This window comes from Lepidothrix coronata, unplaced genomic scaffold, assembly GCF_001604755.1.
Source record: "Lepidothrix coronata isolate B3197 unplaced genomic scaffold, Lepidothrix_coronata-1.0 Scaffold19, whole genome shotgun sequence".
Classification (NCBI taxonomy): Eukaryota; Metazoa; Chordata; class Aves; order Passeriformes; family Pipridae; genus Lepidothrix; species Lepidothrix coronata.
This window is the reverse complement of record NW_016690199.1, coordinates 3,152,718-3,176,461: the sequence shown is the minus strand read 5'-3', so window position 1 is coordinate 3,176,461 and position 23,744 is coordinate 3,152,718. Positions and strand designations below refer to the sequence as shown.

The window sequence follows — 23,744 nt, the reverse complement described above, 5'->3', positions numbered from 1 at the left end:
GCCTGCGGGAGGCTGACGTCTGCCTCCACTTTGGGAGCCTTGACGGTGGGCTTGGAGAAGACCACGCTGGGCACCTTGACTTTGGGCATGTGTATTTTCATGCCGCCGCCCTCAACTTTGCCGGCTGCCACCTCCAGGCCGCCTTCGGCCTCGGGGCCCTGCAGGGCGACTTCGCCCTCCTGGCCTTTGGGCAGCGAGACCTCGGCCTTCGGTAGGCTGACCTGCGCGTGGGGAGCTTTGACCTTGGGCAGCTTGACGCTGGGCATCTTGACGTCGGGCATCTTGATGTCGGGCATCTTGAATCGACCCTTCTCGCCCTCTCCCGTGGCGGCCGCCTCCAGCGTCACCTCTACGCCGGGCGCTTGGATCTCGGTGCCGGGCAGGCTCACCTCCACTTCGGCGGCTCCCGAGGGCAGCGTCACATGGGGCTCCTTGAGGCTGATGTCCACCTCGGTGGCTGCCGAGGGCACCGTCACTTGGGGCTCCTTGAGGCTGACGTCCACCTCGGCGGCCACGCTGCCCTTGGCCTCTCTGCTGCTGGACCAGCCAAAGGAAGGCATGCCGAACTTGGGCATCTTGAACTTGCCGTCCTTGGTCTTGGCGGCCTCCTTCTCTGGGGCTTTTGCTTCCCCTTCCAGGCTGAGGGTCGCCTCGGGCGCCTGCACGTCAACGCTGGCCTTGGGAAGGGTGACGTCGACGGAGGGCACGCTGATGTCCACCTTGGGAGCCTTCATGTCTATTTTTGATTGTTCTTCACCATTTTTTATTTCAATATCAGTTGTTGACATCAATATTTCTCCAGTAGTTTTTTGAAAGTCATTTTCTACCTTGCAAGGTTTTATAGTTATTTTTTTCGGACTTGGAAGGTGGACCTTTGTCTTTTCTTTGATGTCATTTTCTTTTATTTTTCCTTTTGATATCTCAGTTTTCACTTCAACACTTGGTACCTTAATTTCTTCTGCTGACCCACATATCTCTGCTTCTGCTCCTTCTTTTAGTGTTGGCATTTTTCCTTCCATTTCACTTATCTGTCCTTCAGTTTTCCCTGTTTCATCCTTGGTATTTGACCAAGTAAATGTAGGAAATTTTAACTTTGGGAGTCGGAATTTGCTTTCTTTTCCCTCTATATCTTTCTCACCTGTCTTCATTTCAATTTCTAACTTTAAGGTTTTGTCACTTGTGGGCATGCCATCTTCTTCTATCCATTCCTTTTTTACAGTATCTTCTGATTCACCTGTGCTTTCTTGTCTTGCTATTTTCATGTCAGTTTTAGGTGTTTTGGTCATTTTGAATGATGGCATTTGTATTTTCCAAGAAGATACTTCTGGTTCCGCATCAGGTATGTGTGTTTTCACATCGAAATTCCTGCCATCCTCTGAAGTCGCATCCACTGTTTTTTCTGTTTCTGAATGTGGAACATCACCTCCCAGTTTGGTGGTTTCAGTCTCTGTCTCTTTTCTCTTGGGCACTGAAATCCCAAATTTTGTTTTCTGAATTGTTAGTATCTTTGTGTCTTCTTCTGCTTGAATTTCTCCTGCTTCCAGTGTGTCAGATGTGTTTAATTCTGCTTTTGCAGTTCCTATTTCTAGGCCTTTTACCTGTGTAGATCCTTTAGCTGTGTGACTCATCAAGTCTATGTTAATTTCACCTTCTCCTTTTTTAACTGGTGTTCCTTTCTGTTTCTTTTTTCGGGATTTTGATGATGCTTGTGATGTTTTTTCAGTTGGACTTGCTTTCAGATCAGGTGTTTCTAAACTGGGCTTTGGTATCTCTGTTGTTATGTCTGGTACCTCAGGTAAACTAAATTTTGATGTTGATTCCTTATCTTTTTCTTTTTTAATGCTTATTTCAACTTCAGGGCATTGTTTTACGTGAGATGGGATGCCATTTTTCATATCTTTTAAGTCTTTTGTTAAAGTTTCCTGTACCTCCCCTATTTTCATTTTGTAAGCAGGAGATGTGGTATATTCAACAGTCAGGATTTCAGGATTTTCCAGGCTAATATCTTCTTCATGTATTTTTTCTCTTTCAGAGATCAGTGTAGTTTTTATTTCTTTTTTTTGTTTCTCTTGTAGGTCTGTTTTGGACCTGTGCATTCTGAATCCAATGCTAGGGAACTTCAGCTTCCTTTGGCTTCCTTTTTTTTCTTTGGTATGGACTTCTTGTGGAAATTGAGACTCTGTGTCTGTGCTTGTAGGAGAAATATCCTGTACAGCAGGCTCATATGCATCTGATGTACTATGAGATCTTCTGTGCCTCAATATCTTTTTATTTTTGATTGACTGGAATTTTGGCCATGATAATCTGTCTTTTTTAGGTCTCTTGCTTCTTCCTACTCTTTGGCTTGCAATTAATGTTTCCCTGTCTTCTTCTGAAATGGCTTTTCCTGAAACATGAAGCGTTTCTTCAGGAATGCTCTCACTGAGTTCTTTCTCCTGAAAAAACAAATAGTAGTCAGAAGATTAGAAGTAACCTAAATATAGGTGTAAGAGAAAATAAAAGACATACTTGTAGAAAAAAGTTCTTTTTATTAATAGTATATAATAACAACAATAATAATAATAATAATAATAATAATAATAATAATAATAATAGTAAGTATCTACTTCTTATATAAAAAAATAATGAAAATTATATATATATGTATATATGTATATAGTGTCAGGAAGAAATGACACAAAACAAATGGCTGTAATATATTGATTTCTGAAGGTTTACATTCTTTGCAAAACACTGCACTAAATTGAGGTTTCTATATATATTTCTCTCTCTATATGTACAAATATATATAATATATATTATTTATATAGATGTATATGAAGAAAAAATAATTTTTAAGGTGATGGAAACCTATGAACAGATCATGTCTATCAAGATATCAGTGATTAAACATATATTTTTAAGAAAAAAAATCTCATGGATGACCTTTGGAGAAAAATGTTTACTGATATTTTACATTTTTGAAAATATTGCATATAATTATTACAGAGATTACCTGAGTCTGTTCTATCAGTCGACAGTAAAGAACAAAAAAAGGCTGACTCACTAAAGAATACTTTTGTACCCTAACACAAAATTGTGTATTTATATAAAATCTGTGGTCTCACTCAGGATTTAAAAAGCTGTAAATACTGTGTGGGATTTTTTTTTTTTTTGGTCATGAATAGTCATACTAATAAGTTTAAACACACACCTCAGTCTTAAGAAGACACAAGTGTGTTTTCTGATCTATTTCCACGTTGCTACACTATGTTATCCAAACTTTGTAAACTAATCAAAAGCTACCTGGCTTATTCTTTCCTTCTTGTATTGAGCTGTAGAATGTTCCAGCTCTTCTTTCACAGCAATTTTTCTTTTGAGGCTGAACTGGACTCTGTACGGCTCGGAATACTGGAGAATCTTGAGTGCATCTTCATATTTGATGTTATCAAAAAATATTGTAGCACTTAGAAGCTGATCACCTGCAAGTGGAATCATGGATCATTTTAATTACTTTGTGTATTCTTACAGTTTTTCAAATTCTGTTGAAACAATGACCAAAAAAAATAATTATCACATCCTTTTATTTAAAATATGAAATTATGTTCACGTAATAGAATCATGGAATAGGTAAGGCTGGAAAGGACCTCTGGATATCATCTAGTCCAACTGCCCTGCTCAGTGAAGGGTCAGCCACAGGCAGTAGCTCAGGTCTGTGTGCAGTTAGGTTTTGAAGATTTCTAAGGATGGTGACGCCACTATCTCTCTGAAAAACCCGTTCCAATATCTGACCACCCTGACAGTAACAAAGTTTTTTCTTACATTTTCCAGTGTTTAGACTTTGGACTTTTGTTCTTGTTTAAACCATTATTTATTGCAGTTCTGTGGCATGCTATATTTTGCAAAAGAATCAAAGGAAGGTTCTTCGTGCATGTCATGAGTTGTGCCTTTTTTTTTTATTTTAGTTGTGTATATACCACTTTCTATGTGTCTTTTTCACTGTTCCAGTGAAAATTTTTTTTATCACATACTAAAAAATCATATTTCATTATTATTCAAGCAAGTGATCTTTGAATTTATTAATACAGACAGCTTAAGCGCTCACATAAACATTAGTTGGTTTGCAATCTACTATTTTTGTTACCTAAAGAGATGACAGACCAGGCAGGTATCTATGTGTACACACAGCTATATATCTCATTATTTAAAGATATAGAATAAAATCAAAACAAAACAAAAAATCAGACTGTACCTTCTTTAAGACTAAATATTTTTGAAGCAGGAGATTCCTTAAGTACTTTTTTAATAAATATTCCTTCATCTCCTCCACCTTTCACACTAAAACCACTAGCACCAGCTTCCGCTTCTGTTTTCAGGGTTACTTCCATTGTCTCCTAGAGATTGAAAAAGGTGTGAATTTATAATTTTTATTCATTTGTATCAAAGAGTTCTACATTACTCCACAATAAAAAGTTGAGTCTGATGAGGTATATTTTCAATAGCTCAGGAAAGGTTATCTAAAATGGAGATAATCCACTCGCGTTCAGTGCGGACTCAATTCTGTTCTAAATTAGAATTAAGCACGTGTTAGGGTTATGCTGGATCAAGGCCACAGGGAAAACATGTTATAATTTTAAAATGTGAAACACATGGAATCTTTTAGGGTTGAAAGATTTTCTGTTAAGATGTTAAACACTTGAATTAAAGTCAGTGGGCCAAAAAAGACAGACTAAGAGCTAACGCTCTACTGTATTCAAACCAGAGAAGGATAAAGGAAGAATGCTAAAAAGAATTATGGAAGGACCCTGAATAGGACAAGTAGGTGCTTATGCATGTGCCACAACTAGGCAATTTGTGAAGTTCCTGGTCAAACCAAGTCTAAAGCGATTCTTCACCCATTTGTCTTTCCTTCTGTCCATCCTTCATGTCTGTGAGTAATAATAAACTTTATTTTGCAAGGCTCATGCCTACAAGTGCTTTTAGACTGACCTGTGGATGACTCTGTTTTGATTTGTCTGTAGAATGTTTTTTGTTTTCTTCTTGAAGCTGAAAAATAATTTTCAATTATTTAGTGTTCAGAAGTCATGCTGTTGTAACAAAAGTCAGTTAAAAGTCCTGGTTTAGACTAAGAACTGAGGCTGACTTTAATGGCAACAGAGCAAAATTGAGATCTGTAAGTGCAATGTACAACATGAATGATTTAAATATGCTATTCCCAGTAGTAAATTAGATGCCAAGGCCTCCCTTCATTGTACCAAAATTCGCATTATTTAATTCATTTGAATGCCAGAGACCAAATGTCTTAAGACATGGGGAGCTTTTCTGTGTCTTAATGTAGCACATTGCCCATGCTTTTATTTTTGTAAATGTGCATTTTTTTTTTACTTATTCAACTTCAGTATGAATTTCAAACTGCTGCCTACTTATCTTAACATGGCTGTACTAATTAAATCCCTAACACTGAATAACCAAGAGGTACAGGTAATTTTGAAACACTTATTTGCTAGATTCAAGTCACTTATATATTCTAACAGGAAAAACACTGTGATTTCTTTACACGTTCTGTCCTGTGTCCTTTAAGGAATGAAGTCAAATTTTTTTTTTTGCCAAGAAACAAGAACATGGCCAGCAAATCCAGTACAAAATAAAACCATCAATGAACATGGACCAGATTTTGGTGCGGACAGGAAGACAATATGGCTGCAACAACATCCCATTATACCACATAAGAGTCTCCGCAAGTTGTAGGAGTTAAAGCCTCTTGAATCAACTTGGTAAAGCCATGCCTGCATGAAAAACTCAGTGTCTTGCCTTTAAATATTCTTCTTCTGTGGGATACTCATAAACTGGAGAGGATCCCTGTGGCCTTGGACGAATGTCTTCTACTGCCACTTCATTAACCTGTGGAACAGAAATGAGTGGTGGTAAAGAAACATCAATCAATTAACAGTGACTCATTTTCTTAGGAGAGTTTCTCTAGTTACTCATAGTCTCATTCTGAGTATAAATCTCTCATTAGTATGTTGGATGAAAAATAACCAATAACTCTTTTCTTAGGTCAAAACCAAATAAAATTCTCATATTAAAGCACTCAAAAACACAAGGGACAGAGACCTGAGAGACAAAAACAGCAGTACACTGATTCTGGTTTTCTTTATGTATTGTTTGCATCTATAGATGGAACAGACTGAAAATACTGACAGATCAATAAGTAATAATTGAAAAAGGCAAAAAAAATCCCTCCCCTGCTTTACTTGCATCCTGTGGCTTCAAGCTTTATTGCCCTGCATAACCAAGCAAACCATGGAAAAGTCCCAGCAGGAATTTCTGCTGACAAGCGCTTGGCATGCTTCCTTCTGGAGTCAGACAACAGGGAACCTAAACCATCTAAATCTTTAAAGAAAAATTACTGTAGTTAACAGCCATGTAATAGTTTCCTAAGTCTTGGTAGTGAACTTATGCTGATGAATCACGGCAAAGAGCAGAAGCCTTTTTACTGAAGCAACTTTCTCACTTTTGAGCTGGCAGGACAATCCCAAGCAGGGATTTTTAATGGGGAGGAAAATCACCAGCAAGATCCAGCTATAAACAAAATATTTAAGATCTCATTTTGCCAAACTCTCATCACAGAAAAACTTTAAAAGACTCACAGAATCTTCATCCTCTGCATCCGCATCGGCCTCAGCATCTCCGGGGGGCTCAGCTGGTCTCAGCTGTCGTCCAGAACCTGAAAGCAGCACACAGGTTGTTGGTGTCTGCAGGATCCCCACAGGGCACAGAGCAGTCAGCTTGCAAGCTGAAAACCTCTGGAGCAGCATGCCAGGGGACATGCATGGGCCAGCGGTAGAAAGGTCTGCTTTCATTTAGATTCCCAGCATCACAGAAGGATTTGGGTTGGAAGGAATCGTCAAGATCACCTGGTTCCAACTCCCTACCGTGAGCAGGGACACCTTCCACTACACCAGGTTGTTCAAAGCCCCATCCAATCTGACCTTGAACACTTCCAGGGATGGGGCATCCACAGCTTCTCTGGGCAACCTGTGCCGGTGCCTCACCACTTTCCTTATCTTGGATCTTGTCAGGTCAATCTTTCCAAAGATACCAGGAATATTCATATCCGGGTAAGGAATGAAACATGGGAAGGAAGGCTTTTGTGAAGGAAAAAATCCCCAGATTGGAGAACGTGTACAATTGTAAGTTTGCCGTATTTTTGTGTTATTATTACCAAGGGGGGCTTGAGCTGTGTATTGGGCAGAATTTGAAGGGTTTTGGCAGCAGGGTGGCTGTGGGGTGGTCTCTGTGGGAGGAGGTCACAGACCACCCTGTGCCACATGCGGTGTTTGCAGTCAGCTCCACTTTGCTGAAGTGATTGGAAGAGTTTCCGTCACTTCTGTGAAAATGTGTGTAAGAAAGAGTGATAAACACCAAGAAGAGACAACATAAATAGAGGAGGAGGGAGAAAGAGAAGACTACACCAGAGCATATTGAAACTCTTCCTTGCTTCTGACAAAGGTCTTAAAAGCTGGAGAGTAAACATCATGAAGCTTTCATAGTCATAAAGACTCTGCTTTCTTGGTTTTTAGAAGTACTGAGGGCAGAGAGAGATGAGATGAAGGAGATGGGCTCTCTGAAAGTATGATTCTGTTGAAATGCTTTAAATTGGGCACCAAAGAATGAAAACAGCATGAATGAAAACATGGTTTTCAGAGAGCCAGTAGAGGACAGTGTGGCTGAGCTACACATTCCATACACCAACTATTCTAACACATGCACAAGTCCTTGTCCTGATAACTATGTCTTTCCTGTCTCAACGTTGTTTTTGCCAGGCCAGCAGGCTGTCTAGCTCCCTCACACCCAGTTCTGCAACTCTCAGGCACTCACATGGTGTGACTCTTGGGGATGGTCCTGTGCAGGCCTCAGAGTTGGACTCGATGATCCTTGTGGGTCTCTTCCAACTCAACATATCCTGTGATTCTGTTTGATTTATACATAGTTTTGGCTCTCCTGAACAGATCCTCTGGCTTAAAAATATGATCAAACACTACAGAAGACAATTACAAGAAGAACAGTGCAACTCATTAATTGTCTCCTTTAAATGGAGAATCCTTGGGCTGTAACACAACATTTCTGGATGTGGTTATTACATGCTGTGTGTGCAGACAAGTTGGTACGACTTATGCATGTATGCCATGGCTCTGACTTACACACATGGTCAAGCTCTTGAAAAATTTTGGCTGTGATTTTACTAGCCATTCTTCACAGTTTTCTGATCTCCTACATTTACTTTTTCCTTGACTTTTTTTGAGGATGAACTTATTTATTACAGGCAGAGTTATGGAATAGTCATGGCCTGTGATCAGTGATGGACCGCTTTGTTAAGGGGAGTAGAAATACTGTGCTTCCAGTGGGAATATCCCATAACTGTCTGTGGGTCAAGTCTCAGACTTGACAGAAGTTATCCTCATTAGTCATATGTACAGCATTTTAATCAGCTCTCCTGTGGTATCTTAGCTCCAGAGAACTAGAATCAACCCAGAACACAACAGGGCTGCTAGATCATGCCTCCTTTAGCCTTCACAGGACTAGTCCTGACATGTACGATGGACAGTTCCAGAAAATGTTAGAAAATGGTCTTAATGCAGACTCTAATCCAGTTTAAAAACCTTCTTAAAATTTGGCTTTCTTTTTTTTCCAAAAGGTCTAGAATTTGCAATCTTCAGAAGCTCAAGAAAATTGGAAAATGAGCATAACCTCGTTAAAAGATTTAGATATGGATTTATGAACCTGATTTTAGGCATTTCTGCTTGAAAATTTTGGAATCCATTCAAGGAGCACTTCACCACATGAATTTTAATAAGCATCATATGAGGAGAAGAGCTGCAGGATTGAGGCTTGATTGTTTAATTTGTTTAGTGCTTCTAAAGATTCAGGTGCCAACAACGAATTTTATGGCTCTTACTAAAATTCCAAGAAATAGTAAGGACTTAGTCTTGCGGCATTGCCATATTTTTCACTTGGGATAATCCCACCCACAAGCCCTGCAGTCCAGTAGAATGACTTAACAGAAAATTGCTTGGATCGCTGGAGTGTTTGCTCTTCGGTGCAGCACTTCAATGCTAACAACAGCATTGATCCCTGGTGGCTGCCAATAATTTTGCTACTGGAAAAGAAACAGGAAAGACTTAGCTGTGAGGCTTCTTAGGCTGGTTCACTGCTGTTTCTCTAGTTTTACTCTGGTGTAACTTCAGTGACAGTTCTGTTGTCTGGAACTGGAGCAATGCCAGAATGGGGTGCTCTGATCTCAGGACGTGAATGGTCCTGTACAGTCTGTGCTGTTGATTTTACACCACCAGTGGGGCATGCCCTTTGAGACTGGGATTCTGCAGCTATCCTACAAGTTCTAGCTGAGTTGAAGCTTCTAAAACTAAGTCATTCTTAGAACGATTAGGTGACCAACACCTTTAAAATCTTCCTGCCATAAAATCCAAGAGAATTAGATCACTTTGTGCAGTGAGACCTGAACATTTATTTTCCACCATGATGCCATTTTAAACCAACAAATAACACTGCCAGTTCTTGTTCAGTGTGGATATAGAGAGATAGACCTTGCCAGGATGACGTCTCATCTGGGACTGCACCAGGAGAGGAGTTTCACCAGCCATGGATCAAGAAAAGCAGTGGTGTATGAGGCACAAAGGGGCCTTCATGTGCTTAGCCAAGTATTGGCAGGAGATTGCTCTCCTTGTCCTTGTTGGAGGGGCTACAGATCAAGGTTTGCAAAAATGTCCCTGGAAAAATCCCCTCCTGTTAAGAGGAAAATCTGTCAGCATAAAAACACTCTTTCACCCACCTCATGATGGGTAGAATGGGACAGAGTACTCCTCTGAAAGCCTTTAATAAACCATTACCTCTCCTAAATGATGATAGTAGGGCCCTCTCCTACAAAATGGAGCAACAGATTACTGACCCCAGGATAACAGAGATGTGGTTGAGACTGCATGGAGGGACATCAGCTACATGGATAACTTTCCCTCCCAAAGCTTCACACCAAGGCCTTTCCAGACACCCTGATTTCCCCAAACTCTGCCTAAACTGCCCATCTACAGTTGTTAACCCATGCCATAAAAGACCTGTTGTGCCCTTGATTCCTACCGCAGACCAGAATTTGCTTCTGATTTTTCTCCTGATTCAGAATACTTTAGAAACAAATCTATAAAAGAGAGGAATTACAGTACCTTTTCAGCAAAGCCTTCTTTCTGAGTATAAAAGTCTGTGCCAACAAACTATGATTTATATGCATGTCATTCTCATGCCCCAAATAGTAGCAATGCCAACATTTTATAGATTTTAACTTTTTTATGATCCCTGGACAATCAATGCTTTGTTCAAAAGGTTTTCATAAACAAGATGGAATTTACATCAGTGACTACTTCTAATAACCACTGAACTGACTTCAGAACAAGGGAATTTTTTGAAAGTAAGCAGTAGGAGTTATATAGGCTGGATCGTTTTCATATCATATGACTGAAATTTGTATTTGCTGTTCGAAATGCAATTTTTAAAAAATATTTTATCTTTAGCCTAGCAACCCAGATGGACTGTTCTGGGTAAAACCACAAAGAAAAAATAAAAACAGGTTATTTTTTTGGTATTCACATTCAGAGAGTAACAGTCTCCAAAACCACATTTGAGACAATATAATAAATTTCAAGTAGGACAGTGTCATTGAATTCAAATCAACTGCACTTTAATGTATTGTATAAAGAGAAACCTAACTTTAATTGGAACACTGGCATATAAAATCACTGTAATCTGTACACTTTAAAATAAAATAAAACAGCAAATGAGAATACCAGAGAAGTTAATAAAAGAAACAAAAATGTTCTTTGCTGATCATCCCAGCTTTGCTTACAAACTATATCCCTTTCTCTGCAATTCTTAGATTTGGGTTTCTGCTTTTTAAGATTTTATACCAAGGTTATGTTTGCATATGAATAGTGAATTGAAGTAACCTGCTCTTATCTTTAAGTATATTACTTTTCCTTGCATCAACTTCACTTCAACAAACAGCTTCTCTTAACAGATAGAAATCTGATCCATGATAAATATCTGTCCACAGGTGAAAAGTTTTATGCTTTGCTCACTCATTTATTGTTACTTGAGCTCACAACCTGTGCCTTTTCTTTATCAGGATTTTGGTGTATGTTAGTTACCATTTCTAAGCTATGACAAGAAACTAAAAGTCCTGTTTGTGCAGTACTGTGAAAATTAATAGCTCTGAGTTCATAGCATGAGAAGACTTGTGCCTTGGCATGTGGACAAGGCTGGGACATCTTTAGATCAGGTCTTTTCTGACAGTGCAAAGTACTCCAGGCACCTAACCTGATTTGTATTATTAACAAGGAGAAGGAGGAGTGAGTAATTGCAAGACAAACAACAGCAGTAATAATTTAATGTCATTGTCACTGCTGGCACTGTGTTTGACCCACTAAAGAATTCGTACATGTAGGTCAGCAGTTTTCACGGGGCTCCCTCGTGTGCTTATGTCTTGTTGTAAACAAAGACGTGCATGGCTGCTGTCATGGACAGTTTCAGCTGGCTCCTGTATCAGACCTCTCTTCTTGCCACCATTGCTCCCTGTACCAGCAAGTCTGTCTGTCCCTCTGCCCTCAGGCACCCTGTCATGGGTCTGCTATTTCTCATGCATGAATGGCTAGTAACTGCTAATTGCTTCAGAATCTCTTCTGGTTTTAAAATTGCATCCCTTTCTCAAGAGGGGTGGTGTGCCTGATTTTTTTCCCCCACAGCTTGTTCTCCTTCTCTTGCAGGTATCGGAATTACTGGGATTCCTTTTCCTCCCTCAGAGCTCTCACAGTCGCCTGAGCAGTGCTGCTGTGAAGTCCCGCAGCCCATTCTGATTCACTTCTTATATTTGAAATAAGGAATACTTAGAATAGTTAGAATATTTAAAATTGTGGGTCCCAGTTCAGGAAAGCACTTGATAACAGGAACACTATGCACATGCCTGGCATTCATCTTGGCCTCTCAAGAGCACTTTTTCAGATAGGTAAGTTCACCTGACTTTCAAGCAAGCAATGATGGAGGAAAATGATCCTGCAAGCATCAGTTGCAAAGATAAGAATCTGAAAGTGTCTGCAAATAAACCTTGTTACGCATGTACTGTGTTCTTAGAGGAAGCTGCCATGAGGTTTAAAGCACAGTTTATGGCACAGGCTTTTGCACAGTCTGTGTAGGCTTGACCATGAGCTCCAGCAGGCTCATGGCATTCCCAGTAAGCAGCTCCAACTGTGCTGGGGAAAACCGTCAGGAAAAAAAATCAACACATCCATCTTCTACTGAGCTTTCCTAGTGCATTCCAGAGACCTGGATTCATTCCATTGTCCTGCAAGATCCCACGGACTGAGTTACAACAACTGCTGGGCAGGGCTCCGGGGCATGGCAGGACCGCAGCGGGAATGCCGCGGCTGTCACTCTATCTGGGCAGGATACATGGCAAGGGGGAGATGCGGGCGCAATGTCACGGAGGAGGCTGCCTCTCCCAGCCCTCCATCGCAGGAATGTCATGTTACTTCACTTGAACCACTGCCAGGGAGACAGTGGGGGCACCCAGTAGCTCCACCTAGAAGAACCAGCTTGTCAGCTCTGAAATGAACGACTGACACAGTGGAAAAAGCAACCGTTCTGCCTCAGAAAAGGTGATAAAGTGAGGATCAGCACCTCCCCTTTAGTGTTTCCCCTCTGTCCTGTGCTGGGAGTGGAACCCTCCCCACCAAGCCCTGAATTTCTGTGGGATGAAGACAAAGGGCTAGTCTGTGGAATGAAGATAAAGATTTTGCTGCTGAAGGGGTTTAGCAGGCCTTATTATCAGCAGGATGCTATCAGAACCAGCTGGGCCGGTGTTTAAGCTATACTCCTGCCTTTGTTTTGCATTGGTTTGGTAATGCCCCTTGGCTGCACTCTGTCCCTGGGCTGCATACTTGTGCTGTGATGAATGTAGCTCAGCCTTCGGAGCTGAAAGCAGAGGCTTGTGGCACAGTTGTGCTGGAGGAGCAGCTACTCCCAAATAACCAACGTGTGAATAGTTTCCTTCCATTCAAGGCATGAACAAGATGTTTTGATTCAATGCCTTGGTATGTTAAGCTGCCCTTGTTGGCTGTTAGAGTACTTCATTAAAAGCCTTCAAATCATTTCATCTGAAAACCTTTTGAAAAAAGAATATATATGTAAGTTACAATCATGAGCCTCCTTGCCCAGCCAGAGGCTTGTCCATGAAGTTAGTGCCTGCTTTTATCAAAAGGAACAGTACTCTGCTCTGCCAAGTACATCCAAGTAGAGGAATGACTCGGGAATTAAGGTTCCTTACAGACCATACTGAACTCTGTAGGATTTTATAGAGCATTTTCTACAGGTTGACTAATATCAGGAAAGATGTGGAAGAGCACTGGCAACTAAGGACAGATATAAACACTACCATAAAAAGAGAAACTAACAGCCCCCAGATGAAAAGAAGAGTGAATGGCTTTCCTGTGAGTGTGTGTTTATTGATAAGCTCTGCCCACAGATTTGAAACTATTAAAAGCATTCCTGATAGCACTTCACAATAGGAGCAAAACCTTCAGGAAGACTGATCAGAAAGGACCTCTTGATTCTTACACTGGTCCACTTTTCCTCTGATGGCAAAGATAAACTTAATAGAATACATAGGACAGTTCAGAGCATGAGAATAAATCACTCTGGTGAAGCTCTGCACAGACTTTCTCAGAATGAGTCATATTTAAACCTGAAAAGCACAAGGGAATTTTTTTTTCTTTAATTGTCAAATTGAAATTTCCCAGATCCTGGGTTAATGACTTTCATCTAGCTATCACCATTTATTGGTTACTTGGCTATATAGGAAGTGTAGTTTGGCCAGATCTACATAATTCTTCTGGTACAAGAATAAGATATTTACAAAAGTATTTCATTAGTCTGATATTTCACCTCTAACTAAAACAGAATAACGTTTCATAGAGTTTGAAAACAAGCTCAACCAAATTTTCTTGTAAGAACATGAATAGAGCGATGTCCAAAAGCAACAGCAAAAGCAGCAGTGGTTGATACCTGAATTTGTCTCTCCCAGTCTATCTACCCTCTTGCTAGATGAAAGCTACAAGTGGCAGAGTGAAAAGGACAGCTAGAGAAAATGCTCATGGCACCCAGCAAACAACCAGAGGTTCAGTGCTGTTTCTCCTGTGCCATGGTTTTGACTCAGAAGCTCAAGTTTTCTATCATCTCCATAGTTTGTCTGATTGCCTGGAGGGTAGGTGTAACATCCTACCCTGTGTCTCTGTGTTTGCTTGTCTTAGGTAGGAATTTTCCTCTCTCTCAGGTTTTACGTGACAGAATGGGTTTCCAATCTGTGTTTTACTTCCTGCATGAATTCCTACAGTGTTCCCTTGCATAATTATTGTGATAATGGAGTAAATTATCACATGGAGTGAATTATAACCATCTCTTAATTGATAATTATCAATTCTGATTTTTCCAGGATTGCAGGCTTCTATTCTCAAAAATTTGGTATGAGAAGGGAATCACTTTTTAGCAATTTTTTTATGTATGCTCTAATTCCTGGACTGAACCAAAATTGCTTACCACCCTTTTGGACGGGGCAAAAGCAAGTTAGCAATTCATAGCCAAATAAAGAAATAAAGACTTGTCTAATCCACTGTAATCCTCAACAATTTTATCTCCTGGGACTCTCAACAGTTTTTCTCTTGGGATATACTGGTTTTACTTGTAATTGAGTCTCTATCACGCTGTAAATAGTTAGTTGCATGGATACCCAGCTAGAATTTCCTGAGGTGTCACTGTCCATCTGGATGGTGTGGGTTTTAAGAAGGGCTTCAGGGATATGTTGCAAATGAAGAGCTCTCACTTGCTTACCAGCTTCAGAAACGCTAGTGGGAACTACTCTGCAGCTATTTGGTTATCCAGTATATTGATTAGGCACGCTACAGTTTTCTTCCCGCAGAAGGAAACTCCTTCACCTATACAACAAACTAGACTTGGAAAGCGAAGCACAGCTGCCTTCCTCTCAGAGTGAGGAGTTGACTCCCACTGTCCTCCCTGTTAGATAGCTGTGAATTCAGCTCTTACCATGACTTGCCTAGAAGCGGAGGCAGGTGGGTGCCTATTGCAGATAAGGCCCATAAAGCTCACACAAATTAACTTTTCCACATTCCTTCTCCTCGCTGATTCACCCCTCCAAGAATCCAGGCTTCTCCCAGAGCAGATTGCCTGTTCTACTGCCAAAGCACAGCCCTGCTCAGATTTATAAATGAATCAAATGAATACATTTATGGAAAACTATCATTCTGCCTGTGTAGGCTTGACTGGCAGCCCTTGAGACTCAATTCCTCAGTCAGTATTTCTTCAAAAGCAGTGGCTGTAACCCAAAGCTGTCTCTTAAGGTAGCCCAGTAGTGACCAGAAGAGGTAGCAAGGGAAGCTGACCATTCTTTGTCCTCTCTCTGACACATTAAAGGAAGATGCTAATTTTCGGTGGTTTTGGTAGAAAGCACGTTTGTTCCCTAAGAATAGTCTCATGAGAAGAATAAGAATAGAGGATCTACTAACATTATGCAAAAAGCCCAAAGCGACTGATGCAGGCTTTATATAAATGGCACTTACCACTCCAAATTAGAAACAGACATTTTAGCCCAAACTGCTGAAAAACGCTCTTCAAAACCACTGCTTAAAAAATACCCTCATCAGAATCAATGCCCAGTAAAAATTTTTGTATTTGGAGATAAATATAAACATATACATACATACATATATATAGAGAAAGTACATATAATGATCCTTATGGTCTGAAGATCTAGGAAGACTTTTACTCCACTGATCAAATCCAGTGCACAATTAGGTGCCCAGATACAGTAATATTAATGGAGTGATGTTACTTTGGCCATCTCTTTGGTATGCTGGGCATAGCCCCTCTCAAAACAGGAATGCAGTAAAAAAAAAAAAAGTGTGTTTTTTCCACAACCTTTTATGGGGGCTTTTATATAAATATCTGCCCTTGGAAACAGGTTTTCAGTTTGAGAGCAAATTCCCTGTGCAACTTGTTTGGATGTAAATCACCACAGGGAAAAAATATCTTTTAAGCTTTTAAATTCCTTAATGTATATGTAATACAAGAGATATGGGATAAAGGTGACAGAAAATTATTATGGGAAAATATTTTACATCAAAGATAAAGTTAACAGTTCCCTCGCTTTGTTAAGATAAAAATCTTTTCTGTCAATAAACAGTGGTGGTAGCAAAACAGCATTTGGCACAGCTCACTTTTCCTCAGTTTTGTGCAGTAGGACATTTTTTCAGAATTAGAGAGAATTTCTGGACTGTGGGTTTACAGAAGGATAAAAGCTCATTTACAGATAAACTGAGTCAGATAAATAAATAAATTAGTATAGCTCTGTCCACATCAATGTAATTCAAATCTGAATAAATGGATTATAAACTTGGTTTTCAGCCACAAAAAGGTCAGATTTCAAAAGAATCGAATAGGTCACCTACCAAATTCTTTTTAAAAATGTTGTCTCTTGATTTTGGTCCACTGGGTTGTACCTCTTTTTTGAACATCTTTCCCTAACATATGTATACCTTGCCCCAACATTTTCTAAACATGTCTTTTGATAACTGTCTTCTTCTCCAAATAAAATCTGTGAACTTAATCTTTACTTTTTGAAATTAAAAATAATTATGTAGGACTGAAAAGCACTGGAATTTTAAGTGCATATTAAGTTATAGAAGGAAAAATTGATGATGATGACAAACTGTCAGTGCATTATATTTTTGCAAAAAAAAAAATTAATCTTTGCATGTGGTTGTTAAATAATTCAGTACTGATTTTCTATTTCTGTGCCTTCTAGCACCCAAAAATAACAAACCAGCATGCTTGCCTAATAGATTAGAGAAAAACACAGTTTAGTTAAAGAAATAGATTTCAGTTTCGTGTTTCACACAGAGTAGTATAAACAACAGGGAGAAACCATTTGTTCAAAGACTCATTACTGCAGTTCTGGATTTCTTTTTGGTTAGAGACTAGAATAGCAAGAAAGTAACTACACTGTGGTTCATCCATGTAGTAACTGGTGAATGAATTGAGACGGGTGGAGTTGTTTGAAAGCACTAAGAGAAATATTTCTTGGATTTGATTATCAACCCTAAATCTGATTCCAAAGATTCAGAGCCTCTCTGTATTACAAAAATCATGATATCTTATGGAAATGACTGTTTCTTTATCATAATGGTCTGTTCACGCTCAGGTTTAAGTATTTTTTGACTGTTAAAAAAAGCACTCATTCTTTTTAAAGGCACATGGTAAGGTTTTTCTCAATGAACAGCTGTGCTAGGTTCAGACTAATATATAAAGGAGAGTAAATTACATTTTGCTATTCAGCTGAATCAAGGGCTCCACTGAAAGAAAACAGCCTTGTACCAATACAAAGCCAGTATAAGCAAAATGAAGACTCCAGGGACTTCGGTTACAGTCTTTGAAGAAGCCTCCAGAGACAAGAGTCAGATCCACCTATTTGCAGCAGATCTGAGAGTCATTTAAATCTGTGCATTTAAATCCAGTGGCTTGTCTCCATTTTGAAGAATAGCAATGACCACCTTGATCTGAGGAACTGTGAAGAGCCTGAGTGCAAGAGGAAAGAATGGGAGGCACCTGGAGATGCCCTTAAGTCCATCTGTAGGGCTTGCTGCACATCCTTGCAAAGAGTATTTTTAAACTACTACTACTTAGCTCTTTTGCACCCTGCCTGATCCAATGGCCCCAGTGAGGACTCTGCTCTCTGTGAGCTGCAGTTCACTGTGTGCAGCAGAGAGACTACTGCTTTCTCCTAAGGAAGGTGGAAGAGGGGACTGAGAGACCTCATTGCAGCTACAACTTCGTGAGGAGAAGAGGGACAGACACCGATCTCTTCTTTGTGGTGACGAGTGACAGGACCCGAGGGAACAGCCTGAATTTGTGTCAGGGGAGGTTTAGGTTGCATGTTAGAAAAATGTTCTTCACCCAGAGGGTGGCTGGGCACTGGAACAGGCTGCCAAGGGTCACAGCACCAGGCCTGCCTGAGTTCGAGAAGAATTTGGACGATACTCTTGGACACATGGGGGGACATACTCTCAGAGATGGTCCTATGCAGGGCTAAGGGTTGGACTCTTGTGGGTCCCTTCCAACTCAGCATATTTCCTTGCACTCTACACAACTTATGCACACTGTGCACAGATTGTAGTCAATAAAGCCAGAAAAGGAGAACAATTGCTACCGTGAAATTATCCTGTCTAAAACAAAAAGTTCCACCACCGTCTTACTGTGACATTTTTAAATACTGCAGTCCAAAAGCCCTCCATGGACTGAGATTTCAATAACATTTTGGCGGTGACTGAAATATTTGCTTTATATAGTGGTGTTGGGGCCAGTTTTGACAGAATTCTGCAACTACACTGAGAGTAGAATTTGTTTCTTCACTGCATCTACTTTGAACACTACTTAATCACAGTTTGAACACTTGTGGAGAAGGTCTGTCCCCACTTGACCAAAAGAGAATAAAGGAAACAGAAAAGTGCTCTGCTGATCTTAGAAGACAAACAGCCAGAACTCTCCTTTTTTCAGAGAAATCAAGTGCAGGGCTTGGTCCAATGGGCACAGATGTGACAAGGGCAAAGACAACCAACACATAGACCAGAGTAAGTTATGGAATCATAGAATCATGGAGTGTTTTGGAAGAGACCTTAAAGATCCAACCCCCCTGCCATGGACAGGGACACTTTCCACTAGACCAAGTTGCTCAAAGCCTCCTGAAGTCCTGCTTCAGGAGCTGCTAAGTGAAAAACATGTCCTTTTGCACTTCTACAACAGGTAAATCTACCATGGAAAAATTATTTCAAAAGGTTTTGAAAAGACACCTGGGCCAGAGTCTCAAGTGTGTAGGACCCAGATCAACAACACTAAGCAAAGCACAGTGAACAGGGTCAGGGCTAAAATGCAGGATCTCCTGGGGCATGTTCTCCTGTTATGAGTTTGATTTGGGAAAAAAGCTCTTTGTTTTTAAACACAGCTTGGCCAATGCTTGGTGCTAGGTCTGGTTCTTGATTCCTGGACTTCAAAGGCCCATTCTCAGAGGGCTTCAGCACACATGTGCAAAGTAACATGTTACTGCAGGTTTATCCCCTGCAGCTGGAACCACTGGCCCAGTTAACAACTTCTGGATTGGCTGGTACAAGGAGGCTCTGATGGTTTTGTTACTCGTATCACTTGGGTAGGTGTGAGTATTACATCTATGTTACTCTGCACACCTCTGCAGAAGGGAGGTCACGAACACTTCACAGCTCCATGTTCGAAGAGGGGGATCTGAAAATGTGTATGAACAATTTCTAGGGAAGTTTAAGCTCTCCTTGCAGAGCAGTGCCAGCTCAGGAATACTGGAAAACACATTTTTCATGCATATGTTTTTTATTAAATGCAGCTGTCAAAACAGAGCAGGGCTCATGTTCCTGAAAAGGTGCAGGGAAGAGAAGACAAATGGTTGGAATAAAGCAGGAATGTGCCTACTCTGCCTAGGCAAAAAAATCACCACTTCTGTAGAGCCTTCAGGGCAACCTTTAAACTAGCTGGCTCAGGGACTAGTAGCTCTCTAGCTGTGGGATTTCAGTGAACGCTGCACAAACCCAACCAACTCCCCAGGGAAGCCAGTGCTTGCTACACAGGCCACTCCTCCTGTCCCCAGACAGGCTGGATTGACACTGGCTCTGCACAAATGGCACCTTCCTGGTGCTGCGTAGGCACAACCAGAGGGAGACTATCTCTACCCAAACCTTGCTCTCCCTGCCATGCTGCAGATAACGTGTTCCAAGTGTGCTGGCAGCAAACTTAAATCATCTACCACAATCTGATAATACCTGCCTCTAATCATTTTGCTGCAGTAGAATTATGGGGGTGAAAACAGCAAAGGCAAAGCAAGATTTTCTTTTTTGATTATAATCTTCCTCTTATTTCATAGACATCGATTCAGACTTTGTTCTCTGACCTAAATTTGTGTTCTGAAGGTGTCCAGCTGAATTAACAGCAGTGCAATAAGAGAATCTGGCTGTCATCTTCAGACAACATCAGTTAACAGACTTGCTTATTTCTCTGTAACACATTATTTGGGTTTTCTATTAAGTTCCTATTCAACAAGGATAATAGTCTAAATATGATGCAGTTGTGTGGCAACAGTGTACCAGATAAATTAAGCTCACTCTGGGTAATATCACAAAAAAATATGTGTTTATAGCTTCATGCCAGTTTCTGACTAATGCTTTTGTTTGTTGCTATAGCAAACCACACATGAATCTGATAGCCAAAAGTGTGTTTATGACTAACCTTAGCTCTCTGGGGATTTAAAATAGGGAATAAAAAAAATCCCAAAACCACAACACACAATGTGAGGAGAACATGATAGGAAACACCTTTTTTGGCATGAGTTACTATGAACATTAAAAGAGGAGAACATCATGAGTGGAAAACATTAGCAAATGGGAACTGTGGGAATAACCGCCTTTAACCCACGGTGATTCAAACAGAGCTTTTACTTCACAACACAAAGTTGCCTGCGCAGGACGACAGAATGTTGCAGGAAGTCCTGGCTGCATGTTAAGGCATGGATTTAAGCCTCTGAACTCTGGAGAAGCTTTGTATCCCACTTTAAAACATTCAGACCACTTCACTTGAGATCATTTTTACACTGTGCCTTGACACCTGGGACATTGGTATTCACTTAATTAATTTCTATTACCATTTATACCTTGGTAGTTTCCAAGAGCCTGTCCCAAGACTGACACCTCATTATGCTGTACAAATACACAATGGAGAACAATGCTGGCCCCAAAGGGCTTTCTGTCAAACTAACAGAGAGAGCCAAAGGGAGAGGAGGACAGACAGAGTGGGAAGCAGAGAGGCAATGCAGCTGCATTACCCACCAAATCAGAGCTTGAACCCAGGTGTCTTGCACCCCAGGTCAATTGACTGTTTCAGGTTGCCAAATATGTTCCTGTTGGAAGAAGAATACATTTATGTTCCCCGCAGAGGAGAGAAAATCAATACAGCTAAACTACAACAGTTTATAACAAAGGTACATTTTGCCAGGCAAAATTTATACTAGTGTTGCCCTATTATTCTTAATAACTTCTTTCCGTCATAGGTTAAAAAAATAAAGGGGAATATTGCTGTAGAGTCTATAGATCAGATCAATTACTATTAATGCTTTTTTATTAATTGCTCTGGCTCTAGACTGTATATTGCATATTTATTCACAGATTTGTACTGTGCATAAAGGCACATGATTATCACGACCCATGGCAAGTTCTTCCATCATCTATCCTGACACTCCACAGAGTCTTGAGATCATGTACAGCTTTGTGGAGAGGCAGGTCTGCCCAAGCTCTTGAGTTTCAGGTATTTCCAGGAGGGTTCATGAAAGACACCTTGACCCATCAGTAGAATAATCAGGACACTGCCATAAATGGAAGCCTGCAAAAACCAGTAGGACTCAGATGATACCTGCTGGTCATTTAGTGCCACAGGATCAAATGCTGAAAGTACTGAGATTTCTTTCTGTGCTTACTCAAGCAAGACATCCACTGGCCTCAATGAAGCTGATACATGGCATGTTACATCGTATTAATCTTGTAATTCAGACTGTGATATGGGTTGAGATCAGCTTTGATTCCATCTTGTAAAATCCAGCAGAGCACACATCACTGCTCACAGCAATCATGCCTGCATCCTTGTAAGAGTAAATACTTTTACAAAAGAATGCAAGCATTTTGTAGATTAGCCATGAATTCTATTGATGTATACAGCAAGTAGCATTAAGACATCACTGATGTATTAAGTGAGAAACAAAGGCAAATAAGAGATAGGCAGAAGTTTTCCAGCTATAGCCTAAATATCACTGCTGGACTATGGAGCCATTGCTGGTGACATGCAGAAGGCCATATATGACTCTCTCTGCTTTTACATGCTTCTTCAGTTCTTCACATTTGGCAGAAAACACATAATACAGAAAAGAAAGAAAGGAAGCTGCCAGGCTTCTTTCCTTCGCGCTGAGATCCTGAAAACAGCTTTGGGTACTGGAAGCACAATACAGAGACCATTTCAAAACAGCTACCTCACTCCCTGTGATTTATCCCAAAAGCAATTGCCTCTTCCCTGGGATTGCTATAGCAAATGAAATAAGAGATCATAGGTAGAGGTTGCCAACCCAACTCCAGGTCTAAATGACTTTCCGATCAGTAGTAACAGAAAGCACTGGTTACTTATATTTACAGATATGTGTTTAAGCAGGTGTGGTGCTACTTAATTAACATCTTTCTCTTTGGGCTCTCAAAAGGCACAGCTACCCCTCACACCCCTCTGAGGTATCTCTCACCCAGACAGCATTGCCTGGCACATATGAATATGCCAGCTTGGCAGCTGCAGCATCTTGATCGTGGTCACCTGCCCAGAGCACCATGCAAAACAAGACAAACTCTCCCCACCTCGCAGAAAATAAGATAGCAAAGCGAAAAAAAAGACGTGCTCAAAGTCACAAAGCAAGTTGGCAGCAGAGTCAGCAATAAATACAACCCAGATGTCCTGGATTCCACCTCCTCCCTGCACCATGCTGCCTCTCTTAGCTCAATGCTGGAAGGAAATGTTTTACATTTACTCATCCCTCCTTTTCCTTTGTCAATAGAAATTAAAGCAGGCATCTGACTGCCTAAGCCTTGAATACTCTGTTGGTTTCCAAGGCTTGCAGTGAAGTCAGCCAACATTTCTATTGAATCCAGCCCTAATGGACAACTAGAAGTGATTTCTTTGCCAAGTAGCCTATCAGTGCAAAACTCATTTAAGCACATACTGCTTTTATACAGATATGCATTGTGCGTATATATATATATATTGAATATATATATATATCATGACTTTGCAAAGAACCACTAATTACAAAAATACGATTTTCTTAACTGTGCTGGTTTTGGCTGGGGTAGAGTTAATTTTTTTTCATAGTAGTTGGTATGGGCCTGTGTTTTGGATTTGTGCTGGAAACAGTGTTGATAATTCAGGGATGTTTTCGTTATTGCTGAGCAGTGCTTCCACAGAGTCAAGGCTTTTCCTGCTCCTCACACCACCCCACCAGCAAGGAGGCTGGAGGTGCACAAAGAGCTGGGAGGGGACACAGCTGGGACAGCTGACCCCAACTGACCACAGGGATATTCCAGACCATATGGTGTCTGCACAGCATATAAAGCTGGGGGAAAAAGGAGGGGGAGGACACATTCAGAGTCATGGCATTTGTCTTGCCCAGTCACCATTATGGAGTACTGATTTCCAGGAGAGGGCTGAACACCTGCCTGCCAATGGGAAGTGGTGAATAAATTCCTTGTTTTGCTTTGCTTGCATGTGTGGCTTTTGTTTTATCTATTAAGCTGCCCTTATCTCAGCCCACGAGTCTTCTCACTTTTCCCATTCTACCCCCATCCCATCACGTGGGGAGGGATGAGCAAAAGGCTCTGTGGGGCTGAGTTGATATTTGTGATTAAACCACGACAGCAGCTCAGTCAAGCAGTGAATAGACTAATCAACTATTATTAAAAAAAAAAAAAGTAAAATACTGCATCATGATTTTTGTAAGTATAGATTTAAAACAAGCCTCTATACCTTTTTACTTTGTGGAA

The 23,744-nt window shown here is 40.6% G+C and overlaps 1 protein-coding gene across 2 annotated transcripts in view; it reads right to left on the bottom strand.

Annotated features, from left to right (window-relative positions):
* The window catches only part of LOC108493799 (protein AHNAK2-like), a 64,692-nt gene that overhangs the window by 8,031 nt on the left and 32,917 nt on the right, over positions 1 to 23,744 (bottom strand). For both annotated transcript variants that reach the window (XM_017807626.1, XM_017807627.1), the window contains exons 2-7: positions 6,630 to 6,706; positions 5,791 to 5,880; positions 4,969 to 5,025; positions 4,232 to 4,373; positions 3,286 to 3,461; positions 513 to 2,435 (exon numbers count right to left, since the gene is read on the bottom strand). In XM_017807626.1, coding sequence (XP_017663115.1) covers positions 513 to 2,435; positions 3,286 to 3,461; positions 4,232 to 4,373; positions 4,969 to 5,025; positions 5,791 to 5,880; positions 6,630 to 6,706 — 2,465 coding nt within the window. The remainder of the gene's footprint in view (positions 1 to 512; positions 2,436 to 3,285; positions 3,462 to 4,231; positions 4,374 to 4,968; positions 5,026 to 5,790; positions 5,881 to 6,629; positions 6,707 to 23,744) is intronic.